The 13710-nt window shown below is 43.3% G+C and overlaps 1 protein-coding gene across 3 annotated transcripts in view; it reads left to right on the top strand.

Annotated features, from left to right (window-relative positions):
- The first annotated feature begins 457 nt into the window (after positions 1-457).
- The window catches only part of EFNB3 (ephrin B3), a 74145-nt gene continuing 60892 nt past the window's right edge, over positions 458-13710 (top strand). For all 3 annotated transcript variants that reach the window (XM_042476814.1, XM_042476815.1, XM_042476813.1), the window contains exon 1: positions 458-1622. In XM_042476814.1, coding sequence (XP_042332748.1) covers positions 1501-1622 — 122 coding nt within the window. In that variant the 5' untranslated portion in view covers positions 458-1500. The remainder of the gene's footprint in view (positions 1623-13710) is intronic.

The following is a 13710-nucleotide window of genomic DNA, read 5'->3' as shown; positions in this document are numbered from 1 at the left end:
TATATATATATATATATATAATATTATGCATATTTGCATTTATATTATTATTTTTAAAACACACTTCACAACTAATTCTGCCATTTGGTTTCTTTCTTTGCCATCTCTACACTGAAGAATGGCTGGGTCTAAATTGGTGTGTGTGCAAATAGGTGTGTGGTGTGTGTGTATTTATATACACATGTGTGTGTGTGTATACATATATACACTAAAAACATACATACATACATATATATTCTGTTTTTGCAGGGAACCCTGCTGGCATTTAGTTGGCATCTTTCTTTCTCTCTCTCCATTCCTTCCCCTCCTCCTTTCTCTTTCCCTCTCTTATTCCTCTTTCACTGGAGGCTGTGTGCTGTGTGTGTGTATATATATATATGTGTGTGTGTGTGTGTGTGGTTGTGTGTGTGTGTTTGTCTTCTCCTTCTCCCTCTTTTCTGTCTGCAGAGTCCTGACTCCGTATCTTCTTTCATCTCCTCTGACTCCAGCTCCCTGAAAGCCTTTTTTGGACTCTCTCTTCATTCCACTCTTTCGCATTCACCAATTCTTTTTTTTCTCTCTCTCTCCTCCCTTTCTCTTTCTCTCTCTCTGTCTCTTGAAAAAAAAAGAAAAAAAGGGGAAAAAAGGAGGAAAAAGGGAGGAGAAAAAATCTCCTCCTGATTCCGGCTTCATCGTGGGGAGTTCTTCATTGCTGAGGGATTTTGTGTTGTTGGTTTTTTGCAAAGGAGGAGTTGAAAGAAAAGAAGGAGAGGAAGAGGGGGGTGAAAGAAGGAGAGCTCCAGCAAAAAACCAAGATTGAGAGGAGGATCTGGGAGGGGAAGAAAAGGGGGGGAAAGAAGGAGGAGGGGGCAGTGGCTGGGCAGGAATTCTTCTTCCTCTGCCCCCCTTCTTTCTTCTCCTTCTTCTTCTCCTTTCTTGCCCACTTTCCCCCTCCTCCTTTCAACACCCCCCTGAAAAGATCTCTGCAAAGAGGGACCCACAACAGGCAAGGAGCCCAGGGCAGGCCAGGACCCCCTTCCCCCCAACATTTGGGCATTCTTCTCTTCTTTTTTTAGTCTGGATCTTCCTCTCTCCTCTCCTCTCCTTCCTTTCCCCCTGTTTCTTTCTTCTTTCCTTTTCCTTTCCCTGCCCCCCTCAAAAAAGGACCACCCCAAAAGATGCCTCTTTTCCTCCAAAAACTGGCTCCATCTTTGGCTCTCAAACTTTCCGGATCCTCCGCCAAACTGCTGCCAAAAAGCCCAGCATCGATCTAACTTTCCTGATCCCACTCTCCTTTTTCTCTTCTTCTTCTTTCCCTTTCTCTCCCAAAGTCTTTCTCTCTTTAACGAGTGCCTTTCTTGACTCTCTTGGCTGCCTTTGCTGAGCTGCCTCTTGGGATTTGGTCTGGAGTGTCTGCTGCGATTGTCAAAAAAAGGAGGACAACAAAAGAAGGGAAGGAGAAAGAGAAGGAAAGAAAGAAAGAAAAAGAGAGCCCTTGCTGCTGCCTCTCCCGCGGTGAGGATGGTGGCCCTGGGCATCTCCTGGCTTGGATTCTATACTGGGCTCCTCTTCGCTTTGCTGGAACTCTGGTTCATCGAAGGACTCAGCCTGGAACCCATTTACTGGAACACCTCCAACAAAAAGTAAGTCTCTCTCTATCTTTCTGGGGGGGGAAGAAAGTGGAGCAAAAAAGGGGGTGTCCTTGCACACAATACACACTCACTCACTCACACACAGGGTCCAAAGTCTGCCCAAAGATTGGTAACTTTTCCAAGCTGGTGATAAGTGTCTTGCTTTGGTTTTCCTCCCAAAATAAGACCTCAAATCACATCATCAACCAAAAAGAAGCCTCAGCAGTCAGGAAAGAAGAAGAAGAAATGGACTTAGGTTTGGCCTGTTGCGTGTGCTTTTGTGTTGCACTTTGTGTGTGTGTGTTTCAGATCTCCTTTGGAGGCTCACAATTTGGAAACGTTGGAGAGAGTTGAAGAAGGGAGTGTTTGAAATGCCTATATATATATATATATGTATAGGAAAAGAAATATATATAAGGAATATATTCAGGAATATATATAGGAAAAGGGGTGACCATGGTCAGTTTGGAGGAAACCAACATCAAAGGCATCCCCTATTACTCCAAATAATAAAACTGAAGACAGATCTTTATATACACACACACACACACACACACACACACACACACACACATTGCAGACTTGGAAGTTTCCATTTCCTTCTCCTCACTTTCTCTCTCTCACTCTCTTTGAATATTTTGGAGAGGGGCGAAGAAAAGTGGACTGCCCTTGCTCTAGTTGGATGAACTTCTATAGATCCAGGATGCCATAGTTTTTTGATGAGGGGGTCTCCTTTTAAAGGGCAATGCCTTCTTTCTTTGAAGAGGGGGCTCTTTTGATGGCTGGCTTTGGTGAGGTTGGGCATGCATCTAAAGAAAGGAAAGGTTATGTTCATTTGAAGGGTGTGCCTGCAGAAATAATGCAGTTTGACACCGCTTTAACTGCCATGGCTCCATGCTATGGAGTTCTGGGGCTTGTAGTTTGTTGTGGCACTTCTGTCAAACTGCATTATTTCTGCAGTTCAGATGCAAGTGTGTGTATATATACTCCAACTTTGACAGCATCCTAAAGTTAGATGTCAAGTGTGTGTGTCAGAGAGGGACACTCTCACTCCCTGAAAACACATAAAAGTTAGTTTCGGTGAAAATCCTCATGAATCCTGGCATGTCTCAGCCATCCTTAATGTGCAGGTCTTTGATGGTCATTTAGGAATCATGGCCAATGAATCCAGAAACGAAGTGGGATCGCTTACATTGGGGCCTTTATCAGAGCAACAGCTAGGAAACTCTGTGGACTCACAAAAGACACACACACCTTGGACTGTCAGAAAAGGCAAGGTGTGTCTGGGCTGATGCTGCGAACTCCCACATTTGTGACTTGGGTGGGTCTCTCTCTGGATTTTGCATCCTGCACTTATCTGGGGTTTGTGGGTGTCTTTTGTGTGGTTCTAGACAACAACACCTCCCTCCTTCCCCTTTCTTTCTTTCTTTCTTTCTTTCTTTCCTTCCTTCCTTCCTTCCTTCCTTCTTTTGGATCCTATTTCCCCTCTTTCTTTCTTTCTTTCTTTCTTTTTGCATGCATGGATCACATTTTCCCTCTCTCTTTCTTTTTGTGTGCATGGATCATATTTTCTTTTTCTAAAAAGGTGCGCCATCCCCTTGGAAGTTTTTTCTCGCAGAACAATAAAAATGAATGAAAACTAGCTCAGAGCAAGAAAGAAACTTCTTGGCTGTATTTCACTTTAAAATGTATGCACCCACACATATACATCATTTCCCCCCCCAGATCATAGCTTTAATAGGTCAAACTATGAATTGTTGTAGGTGTAGTTGTTGTTGGATACTCATTTTCCTTTCAGTGGAGTTCTCAGGCCTGCTTGAGATGCTTACTAGAGGTGTTTGCAAGATGGGATAAGAGAGCATAATACACTCCTCTTGCTAAAAAGTCTGTCTCTCTCCTCTGGAGTCCAGAGCCGACTTCCCATCTGTTAACAATTGTGGCTAAAACCCCCAATAACTTCTGAAACCCAAGTGCTCCTTACACATTTTTAAGGGGGCTGGGAAAAAGCAAGAGGAGGAGAAGGAGGCGGCGGCGGCAGCAGCAGTGGCTAAATTGCAATAATTTAAATAGAAACTGGGATTTGGGATTACATCAGTTTTTGGAGGAATAAAAGCAGCAGGCTGGAAGGATTGGGGGTTTTTTGGGGTGGGAGGGAAGGGGAGAGGAAAGCATGGTGGTTGTTTTTTGGGAAAAAAATCCCTTCCACATTTGATGGAGGGAGGAAAAAAAACACATCCTGTGATTCATAAGTGCTACAATTTGTGCTACTGTAGCCATGCGAGAAAACGCTCCCTAGCAACAGAAATATATATTAGAGCTTAATAGGTCTATTTGCTTAAATCATGCTGTGTGGAAGTGTGTGCGTTGCGCCTCCCTTACCTTTTCTTCTCTCCCCTTTCTTTCCCATACCTTAACAATCCCTTTGAAACCTATCCAGGGGGTAGCCGTGTTGGCCATATAGCCAAGGGCGATAACATCCAAAATCCACCAAAGAGTGATGCCTTTGTGGGGCCAACCCATAGGCATAAAATCCATGTTGCAGGCTTTGGAAGCTTTGCAAGCATGCAGCATGGATTTATGCCTTTGGGTTGGCACCATAAAGGTATCACTGCTTTGTGGATTCTGGATGTTAATCCCTTCTAAAGGAAGGGATGGTAATCCCATATTCCCAAAGTTACACCCCCTTCGCTCACTTTTGGATGAATGCAGATGTCTGATCTTTTAAACTATAGGAGGTGCAGGGAGAGAAACAATCCAGGAAGGAGAGAGAAGGTTTTCTCCCTTAATTTGTATTTTAAATACAGTATATAGATTGTATCTGGGTGTAAATAGTGGGGAGAAAGCTACTAACAGTACTCTTTTCAGGGAGAACCTGGATCTCAGGAGGATATTATAAAACTGAAGTTTCTATAATACGCATATAACTATTTTAAAGGGAGAACTTGGGCTAAACAGGCCTGGTCAAATGGCTGGTGAGCATCTCCTCTCTAGTCTTTGTCTTTGCTATGGGCATCCATGGGCATTTGGTAGTAGAAGCCCTGTTGAAATGAATGAGAGATGAGCAAAGATGCTGTCCATTGCAATTCCCCACTCCCACGGAAATTAATGGTAAAATTTCCCAGTAGTAGATTGTGTCTCCAGAAACTACCAGCTCTAGAAACATGGAGAGCCAGCATGGCGTAGTGGTTTGACTGTTGGATTGCAACTCTGGAGACCAGGGTTCGATTCTCTCGCTGGCCATAAAACCCACTGGGCGACCTTAGGCAAGTCACACTCTCTCAGCCTTAAAGGAAAGCAATGGCAAATCTCTGAACAAATCTTGCCAAGAAAGCCCCATGATAGGTTTGCCTCAGGGTCGCCATAAGTTGAAAACAACTTGAAGGTGCACAGCGACAATGATAGAAACATGGTTTTCTTGGAGTTCTGGTTGGGTTCAAGCAGAAGTCTTCTTTTTCAAATGGGTTGTTGTTGCGTTGGCAACACTGGGGATTTGGAAATGGCTGGGTGTGAATGCTTGATTTGTGTGTGTTTCTTTGGAGAGAAGTCCAAAAGAAACTGATGGGTCAGCAGGAGGGAGAGACAGAAGGTTGTGATTCCCTTTTGGTTGGGACCCAAGTGTAAAATTTCAGAAGGTCAAGTGACCCCCCCCCCTTTCCCATACACGCACCCCACCTCAAATGGAGGAGTTGCACCACACCTTGGCCCTGCAGCATTGCCTTTGATTGTTCAAAACCATGCAAGCAAAGATTGTTCCTTAGGAAAGTTGTTTCCAGAGGAGCCCACACAGAGCTTTCGCTTTTGCAAATTGTTCTGCCTGCTTCAGCAGAGTGGAATGGCTGAGAATGTGGTCAGGCTATCTCTCCCAGCCATCCCATTGTCGGTTTCCTCTCTCTTTCCCACCATTTGGCTCATTACACACACACACACAACACACACAGACACAGAATGAGCTGAAGCAAACTGACAGCAATAATGCTCATCTCTTTTTGGCATCTGGCAGTGTGGGATTAAAGCTACCACTTCTGGAGAGCTACTTTGGTGAGAACTGATGTGTCTTTCTGCGGCTTTCCTGTTTGGAAGCTTCTTCTCCTTCAAAGAATAGATTAATCAACTTTTTTTCTTAAAAGGTTTTCGGTCTGTTTGGTGGTACTTTAGGATGTTGCAAGACCCATGGTGATTTTCATGGCAATATTGGTTTTGGTTCGTCACTGTAAACAGGGAATGAAACAAAGATGGCCTTTCCTTCCCGCTGTAGCTTTTCGTGATTAAATTGCAAGTTACTCCACACTTTCTTCGAGGCTTGCATTGTGCTGAGGTTTCTGCAATGTACAGGAGTGTTTCAATGCGATCGGTTAATGAGCCAATTAACTGGGTGGCCACCTCTCCCAAAGGTAGGGCATCCTTTGAACAGGAAAAATTCACCCAGAGATCTGGCCCACCCAAGATGGTGAGGGGGAAAAGCAACAAGGGTGATGAGATATATAGATATATAGATGTCTAGATATAATATGTAATACATCATGTCAGTATGTAAAGGCGAGTGAGTTTGGTGTGATTCCGCCCCCCCCCCCCAACATAATTGGGACTCCATTGCCCCTGGTGTTGCTTGCTTTTCAGCAAAAAAGAGGACTTTACATTTATTCATTTATTTTTAGTCACCTGGCCAGATACTGTCCTCTGTACCCAAACCCCAGACCTCTTTATGGCAAGCCCTAAACTCAATGAAGATTGATGGGTCTGCTTTGTATTTGCAAAAGGTGTGAAAAACCAGATGTAGAGTGCTATAGGGGGCCATTTTCACACACTTTGGGGTCCTGGTGTGTTATTGTCATCATGTGCCTTCAAACTGACAGTGACTTATGGGGACTATCCAAGAGCTTTCTTGGCCAGAGCTGTTCAGAGAGGGGTTTGCCATGGCCTTCCTCTTGAGGCTGAGAGCGGGTGACTTACCCATAGTCACTCATTGGACTTCCATGGCCATGCAGGTATTCGAACCCTGATCTCCCAGTCTTAGTCCAGCACTCAGACTACAACACCGCTCTGGCTCTCTGCACTAACAGGCTGTATGTGGGTAACTCTTCAATGTGTGTGGACACAACAATAGAAGAGATAATGCTTGGCAGCCTTACCTGCCTATCCTTGCCGTGTGTGCCATACATATGCCATACATGCACTTTCCTACATGTGGGTTTGCTTTCTATTCCCATTTTGAAAGCTGTTCAGCACCCCCACCCTCTTTACGAAAGGTCTTTCTTTTCCACTCCGGATGAATTAACTCCAAAATAGTTCCCATCCCCAACGTCACAGGGGTGGAAATGCACCCTTCCTTCAGAAGCCTGAGTTATACGATTATTAAAAGAGAAGAGAAACAAACTGCCCCAACAGTGATTATATAAGCTGGGAAAATGAATGAAGGGGACAGGGAAGGAGTGTGTCTCATGAGCAAAGTGGTGTGACGGCGACATGATTCAGCAAAGCCAAAACTTTGAAAACTTTGAGTAATACAACAGTCATATTATTGTTGGGAGGATAACTTGGCTACATTGCCCCAAGCACAATAGGCAATTCAACCCATGTTTAACCCACCACTGCAAGATTGTTATGGCACAGAATCAGAAAACTGGATCTTTATTCTTTGTGTGTGTGTGTGTGCGCATGTTTGAGAAACAAGATTGTAGTCCCTGTTGTTGTACAGACAGGCTTAAAGAAGGAATCATAGCTCACTGGTTGAGTCTACGCGCTTTGCATACAAATGTTGTTATGTGCCTCCAAGTTGGTTGTTGCTATGTGCCTTTAAACGGACATTGAATTATGGTGACCCTATCCTAGGGTTTCCTTGGCAAGGTTTATTTCAGAGGTGGCTTGTCATTGCCTTTCTCTGAGGCTGAAATGTGTGAATGATCCAGGGTCACCCAATAGGTTTCCATAGCTGAGCAAAGATTCAAATCCTGGCCTTCCAGAGTTCAGCACGCAAACCATGCCGGCTCATAGTGAAATCCTTTTTTGTTCTGTGCCTTCAAGTTGACTCCAATTTAAGGCAACTCTCTCATAGAGTTTTCTTGGTAAGTTTTTTTTTCCAGAGGAGGTTTGCCATTGCTCTCCTCATAGGCTGAGAGAGTATGACTTGCTCAAGATCACCCAGTGAGCTTCCATGTTTGAATGGAGATTTGAACCCAAGTCCTAGCCCATCACTCAAACTGGCTCTCTGAATTTCTGGTATTTTCACTGAAGTGGTTGGGTAGCAGATGATGCAAAAGCTTGGAAAAGTTACTGTTTTGAACTATGACTCCCAGAATCCCCCAGCCAGCATGACCCTTCTGGAAATCATAATCCAAAAGAATACTGTAACTTTTCCAAGCTCTGGCAAGACCTCTCTCTCTGTCTGAGGACCTGCCAGCTAGAGAAGTGCCAATTACTGGCTAAAAAGAGAGAAATAATTGACCTGGTATAAGGCAGTTAGTTCCCCTATGAAAAGTGTACACTTATTATAGGATATGCCATCCCAAAAACTCCCAAAGGAGAGCTGAGTTTCAAGATGTGTTTAAATTGTAATGATTGGCATGACCCTCTCAACCCCTGGCCCTTAAGCAAAGAAAGTTACTTTAGAGACTTTGCAAAATGTCCACCTTATTATAGTTCGGATTCCAAATTTTGATAAAATGCTTTGCTTGGGTGTAATAAAGTTTTGTGCTCCGGCTGAAATGGTGTTTTTGCAAAGCTCCCCTCAGCTAGGTCAATGTTGGCTGCCCTCTTAGAAGTGGGCACACAACCGTAGGCTGAGAATCAATTCTGCCATCCACCCTGTTTGGTAACAGCCATTCTTCCCTTCAGAAATAAGAACCTTTTGTGGTTTTTATTTTTCTGGAACATCTCCTCTCGTTTCACTCTTGGAGAAATAGGTCGGATCGACAACATGCACATCTGTTTTGCTGCAGATATGTATCAGGCGATTGCAAAGTTTGACCACCATGGTTCCTCCACAAAGGATCTTGAGAATCCTAGTTGGGTGGTAGCGTTGAAGCTTTCAAGATCTCTATCTTTCTTCCCACAGTTCTCTGGAGAAAGGAACTCACTGCTAAAATCTGCGGTTTAACTCTGTGTTGTACAGATAGATACAGACAGGGTGTCATACCGCAACTTTGGTCTGGCCAACACAGTGGTGCTGTTTGACTTCCAGCCAGCATAGGCAGAAATGGGAAAAATCCAAGTGTCCTGGGAAGGAGGCAAATGTTTGCACATCAAAACAGAAGTTCTACATTGGTCCTATACAGTTGGCACTCTGTGTCCATAAATTCCTTATCCACAGATTCAATCATCCACAGCTTGGAAATATTCAAAAATGTATAAATTCCAGAAAGCAAAACTTGAATATGCCATTTTATATAAGGGACACCATTTTACTACACCATAGTATTTAAAGGGATTTGAGGATCCACGGATTTTGGTATTGATGGGGGTCCTGGAACCAAACTCCAACAGATACTAAGGGTCTACTGTACTTGGCGAAGTACAGTCAGCCCTATGTATCCACAAGATTCTTTATCCACAGATTCAAACATCCATGGTTTGAAAATATTCAAAAATTTATGAATTCCCTAAAATAAACCTTGATTTTGTCATTTTATATAAGGCACTCAATTTTACTATGCCATTTTATTTAATGGGACATGAGCATCCACAGATTTGGTATCAATGGAGGGTCCTACAACCAGTGGATACCAAGGGACGACTGTACATACCACCACAGAAGAAATCTAGATGGGATTCAGGATCCTTTTCAACGATAAATGGAATTTTTCTTTTTATGTGTTTGTGGTTACTCCCAAGAATACGGCAGGTTGAGTCTCTCTTATGTGAAATGCTTGGGACCAGAAGTGTTTTGGATTTTGCCTTTTTGGGAATTTCAGAATGCCTCTAATTGCACATATGCCCATAATGATCCAGCATGGCATAGTGACTTAAGTGCTGGGCTACAACTCTGGAGACCAAGGTTCAGTTCCCAGCTCAGCTATGAAACCCATTGGGTGACCATGGGCAAGTCAGAATCTCTCAGCCTCTGAGGATGACAATGGCAACCTCCTCTGAACAAATCTTGCCAAGAAAACCCCATGATAGGTTCATCTTAGGGTCACCATAGGTCAGAAACAACTTGAAGGCACACAACAACAGCAATAACTACAACAACAAATGAGATGCCGTGGACATTATACGCATAACCTGAAGATAATTTTATACACACTATTTTTAATAACTTTGTGCATGAAACAAAGTTTGTGTACAGCAAAACACCTGGAAGCAAAAGATTCACTATCTCAGCCACCCATGAAAAAGGTTTGCTTTGTGAAATATTTTAGATTTTGGAATTCCAGGTAAGGGAGAATCAACCTGTACTGCAGTTTTAATCCCTAAAACCCCCATAACAGAATTCCTGCATGGAGATCACTTTTCTCCTTCTGAAAGGAAAAAATCCTAGCTTTGGTTTCTACCATGACAAGATTCAGGTACTTTGACAGAGGGGCTGAATATCGCAAAGAGTCATTGGTGGGATATAACACACTTCAAAGCTTAGGACAGCTGCTGTTGAGATTTCTATTAAGACATTTGTCATCTCAGTTCCTGGGGAACAAGGACTGCTCCAGAGATGCTCACTGATCCATTATCACCAAGGAACAATTTCCAACATGTTTTCCATGTTTGTCTGCTCAAGATGGCATATCCTAAAGTTTTTCAGGATGGTATAGCCTACAGACCAACAAGACGTCCCATGCACCTGGAAGACTTTAAAAACAAAAACGATCGTGGCATAAGGTTTTGAAGACAACTAAGTCCACACAAGCTCTCTTTCCTTTGAGGAGTCCAACTGGGTTTAAGGCTGTTTGTGAAAGCATCATAGATGTGGAGTTGCTACTGGGATTTGCAGCCAAAGGCCATGTCTATGTGAATGTTTCTGGCAAGACCAGCAAAGAGATGTTAATTTGAGCCAGCTTGGCCCCATGGATGGACCCAGGGTCCCTCCATGGCCTTCAGCAGCTGTAGGCCTTACCTTCCTTTTTTGCCTCAGTTTCTTCTGAGCGGAATAACTATGGGCTCCATTTCAAGGTGGTGGTAGGTAGATGGTCTTAATAAAGATTGTGAAACATTTTGTGCTGAAAAATTGTAGCCATCTGCATTGCTGGTAGAGCCAACATAATGTAGTGATTTGCGTTTTGGATTATAACTCTGAAGATCAGGGTTCAATTTGCTATTCGAGCATAAAAACCCACTGGGTGACTTTGGACAAGTAACACTCTCTCCACCTCAGAGGAAGGCAATAGCAAACCTCCTTTGAAGAAACTTGCCATGTAAAATCCCATGATGGATTTGCCTTTGTTGGGGTATGCCTTCATGTCGTTTCTGACTTATGGCAACCCTAAGGCCAACCTATCATGGTGTTTTCTTGGCAAGATTGGCTCAGAACTTCAGAGGAGGTTTGCCTTTGCCCTCCTTGGAGGCTGAGAGAGCGTGACTTGCTCAAGGCCACTCAGTGGGTTTCAAGGCCAAGCTGGGATTCAAATCCTGCTCTCCGGAGCCGAGGGTCTCCCTAAGTCAAAAAATGACTTTGAGGCACACAACAAATGCATTGCCAGACCAGCCTCCCAATGTGGAGAGAAGTGGTTTTTCAACCTACGTGGAGCTCTCTGCGCAAGCTGTCCTCTTCCATATGGCGGCGTGAAAAGTTCTGAGCAGCTAGCAAGCTCTTTCCTTTCCTCCCTCGCTGAAGTTGATCCAATAATAGCAATCCTCTTACCTGTTTTGGGTTGGCAGTTGACAAAAGCTGCAAACCAGAAGTCAAGCTGGGTATAGCAGCGGTTTGGCTCCTTGTAAAATATTTTTCCTTCGCTCGACACTTGGGGAGTTGCCTGTGATTCGTTGGCAGACAGATGTCAACTTGTTGAAGGTGTTTGTCTTTATAGCTCTCCGTCAGGCAATTTGTGCATGAAGAATAATGTCCCCCCCCCCCCTTTGCTTTTTTCCCCATCCAAAACACCACCTCCCTTTCCTGAAATGTGCCATTCCCGATAGGTCCAAATCCTACATCTTGTGTCCACAACATTCCCAAAGTAGCATCTGATTTTTAGATTGGGACAAACCAATCCAACTCAGCGGACTCCCTGCTTTAGAGAAACCTCTGGCCTTGGAGGTCCTTTATCTTCCCGCTGCTTTGCTTGTGGGAAAAGTGTAATTTGAGGGTAGCCATTTCTTCTTCTTTTCTGCCAACTCTTCTCATGGAGGTGACTTGGGCGTGACAGATTCTGCCCCGGTGTATGTGGCGGGGTCAAGATGGATGACCTCTACAGTCTCTCATAGACCTATAATTGTTTAAAACTGTCGTCTTCCTTCTGAAACCACTGGGAAGCTGTACCTTTGATATACAGTATTTTAACATGCTAGTGAGTTTCCTCCTCCATTTTGAAAATGTTCTTTTTCTGAAGCAGGGAGAGAGGGAGGGAGGAAAGAACACGTGCGTTTCTTTACTTTTTCTGGAATACGGCACCTCCTCCTGAATAGCATTCAGTGACGATGTTGCATCTCTTGCTGTAATACACACAAGGTACTGAAAAGGAAGGAGCTGTAACTATTATCAGTGGTTTCAATAGGGAGTGCAAGGACTGAGGACCGCTCTGGGTGACACCATCAGAGGGGATGACATTGGGCAGCAGTAAGGCATTTCTGCTGAAAGTGGGGGACTCTCCTTGGTGTGTTGCTTCTTTTTGGGAAGGTGAGGGTAATAAATACATATATTCTTGCTCAGTGGGGCGCATGTCCCAGCTTTGCCTTCTCAACTGGGGAAAGTGGTGGCAGGATGCTGGGTTCCCTGGGGTGAGATCCTCCTTTGCATTCCCATCTCAAGAGGTCCATGGGGTGACACCATGAGTCACTGCACTGCGTGACACCAAACCTAGTGATGACACTGGTGGTATTATTATTATTATTATTATTATTATTATTATTATTTACTTCAGTGCGACCTTGTTATCTGCTGGCATTTGGTTCCAGGACTCTCCGTGGATAACAAAATCCGTGGATGCTCAAGTCCCATTAAATATAATGGCATAATAAAATGGTGTTCCTTATATAAAGTAGAAAAATCAAGGTTTGCTATTTGGAATTTATACTCTTTTGAATATTTTCAAACTGTGGATGCTTCAGTCTGTGGATAAAACATCCATGGATAAGGAGGGTTGACTGTAATATAGTTGACCCTTCATATCCATGAGTTCCTTATACATGGGTTTAACCATCCATGGCTTCAAAATATTTTTAAAAATATATGAATTAAAAAAACCCCACACAAACCTTGATTTTGCCATTTTAAGGAAGAGATACCATTTTACTATATCATTGTATTTAAGGGGACTTGAACATCCATGGATTTTGGTGTCCACAACAAGTCCTGGAACCAAACTCCAGCGGATCTCAAGGACCCACTGTACCCACTAATAATAAATAATGTTTATATGAAACTACTGGGTGACCTTTGGCAAATCACACTCAGCCACAGAGGATGGCAATAGTGAACCTCCTCTGAACACATTGTGCCAAGAAAACCCCACAATAGGGTCACCATAAAGTCGGGAATGACTTGAAGGGACACAACAACAAATACCATATATCAGGGCAGCTTACAAGTAAAATCTATTTAAGCAGATTAAAAGAATCTGAAATCATTAAAAAAACAGACATATTAAAAAGCATATTAAATAATTTAGCAAGTTTTAAAAATGGTTTCTAAAGGTTAAAAACAATTTAAAGCCATGTGCCTTGGCATTTTGGAATGAATCTGTTAGACCTGTCAGGTTTTCATCAACCAGCCATGCTTTCCCTTGGTACCAAAATGAAGCACTAGTCAGATCTCTGAAGGGAAGGCATGGCACAGTTGTGGGGCACAGCTAAGCAGTAAGTATATGTGTGTGCTTTTGTGTTACTCATTTACTAGAACTGGTCTTTTTTACCTGAATGGCATACTTGTGCAATGGTGGTTGATGCTTAAGTTTAGGATGCCTAATAACTTTTAATTTGTAAGCTGCTTTGTGTCCCAACTTTGTGGAAGTAGCGAGAT

The sequence above is a fragment of the Sceloporus undulatus genome, chromosome 6, assembly GCF_019175285.1.
Source record: "Sceloporus undulatus isolate JIND9_A2432 ecotype Alabama chromosome 6, SceUnd_v1.1, whole genome shotgun sequence".
NCBI classification, from domain to species: Eukaryota; Metazoa; Chordata; class Lepidosauria; order Squamata; family Phrynosomatidae; genus Sceloporus; species Sceloporus undulatus.
This window is presented reverse-complemented; position numbering and strand designations above follow the sequence as displayed.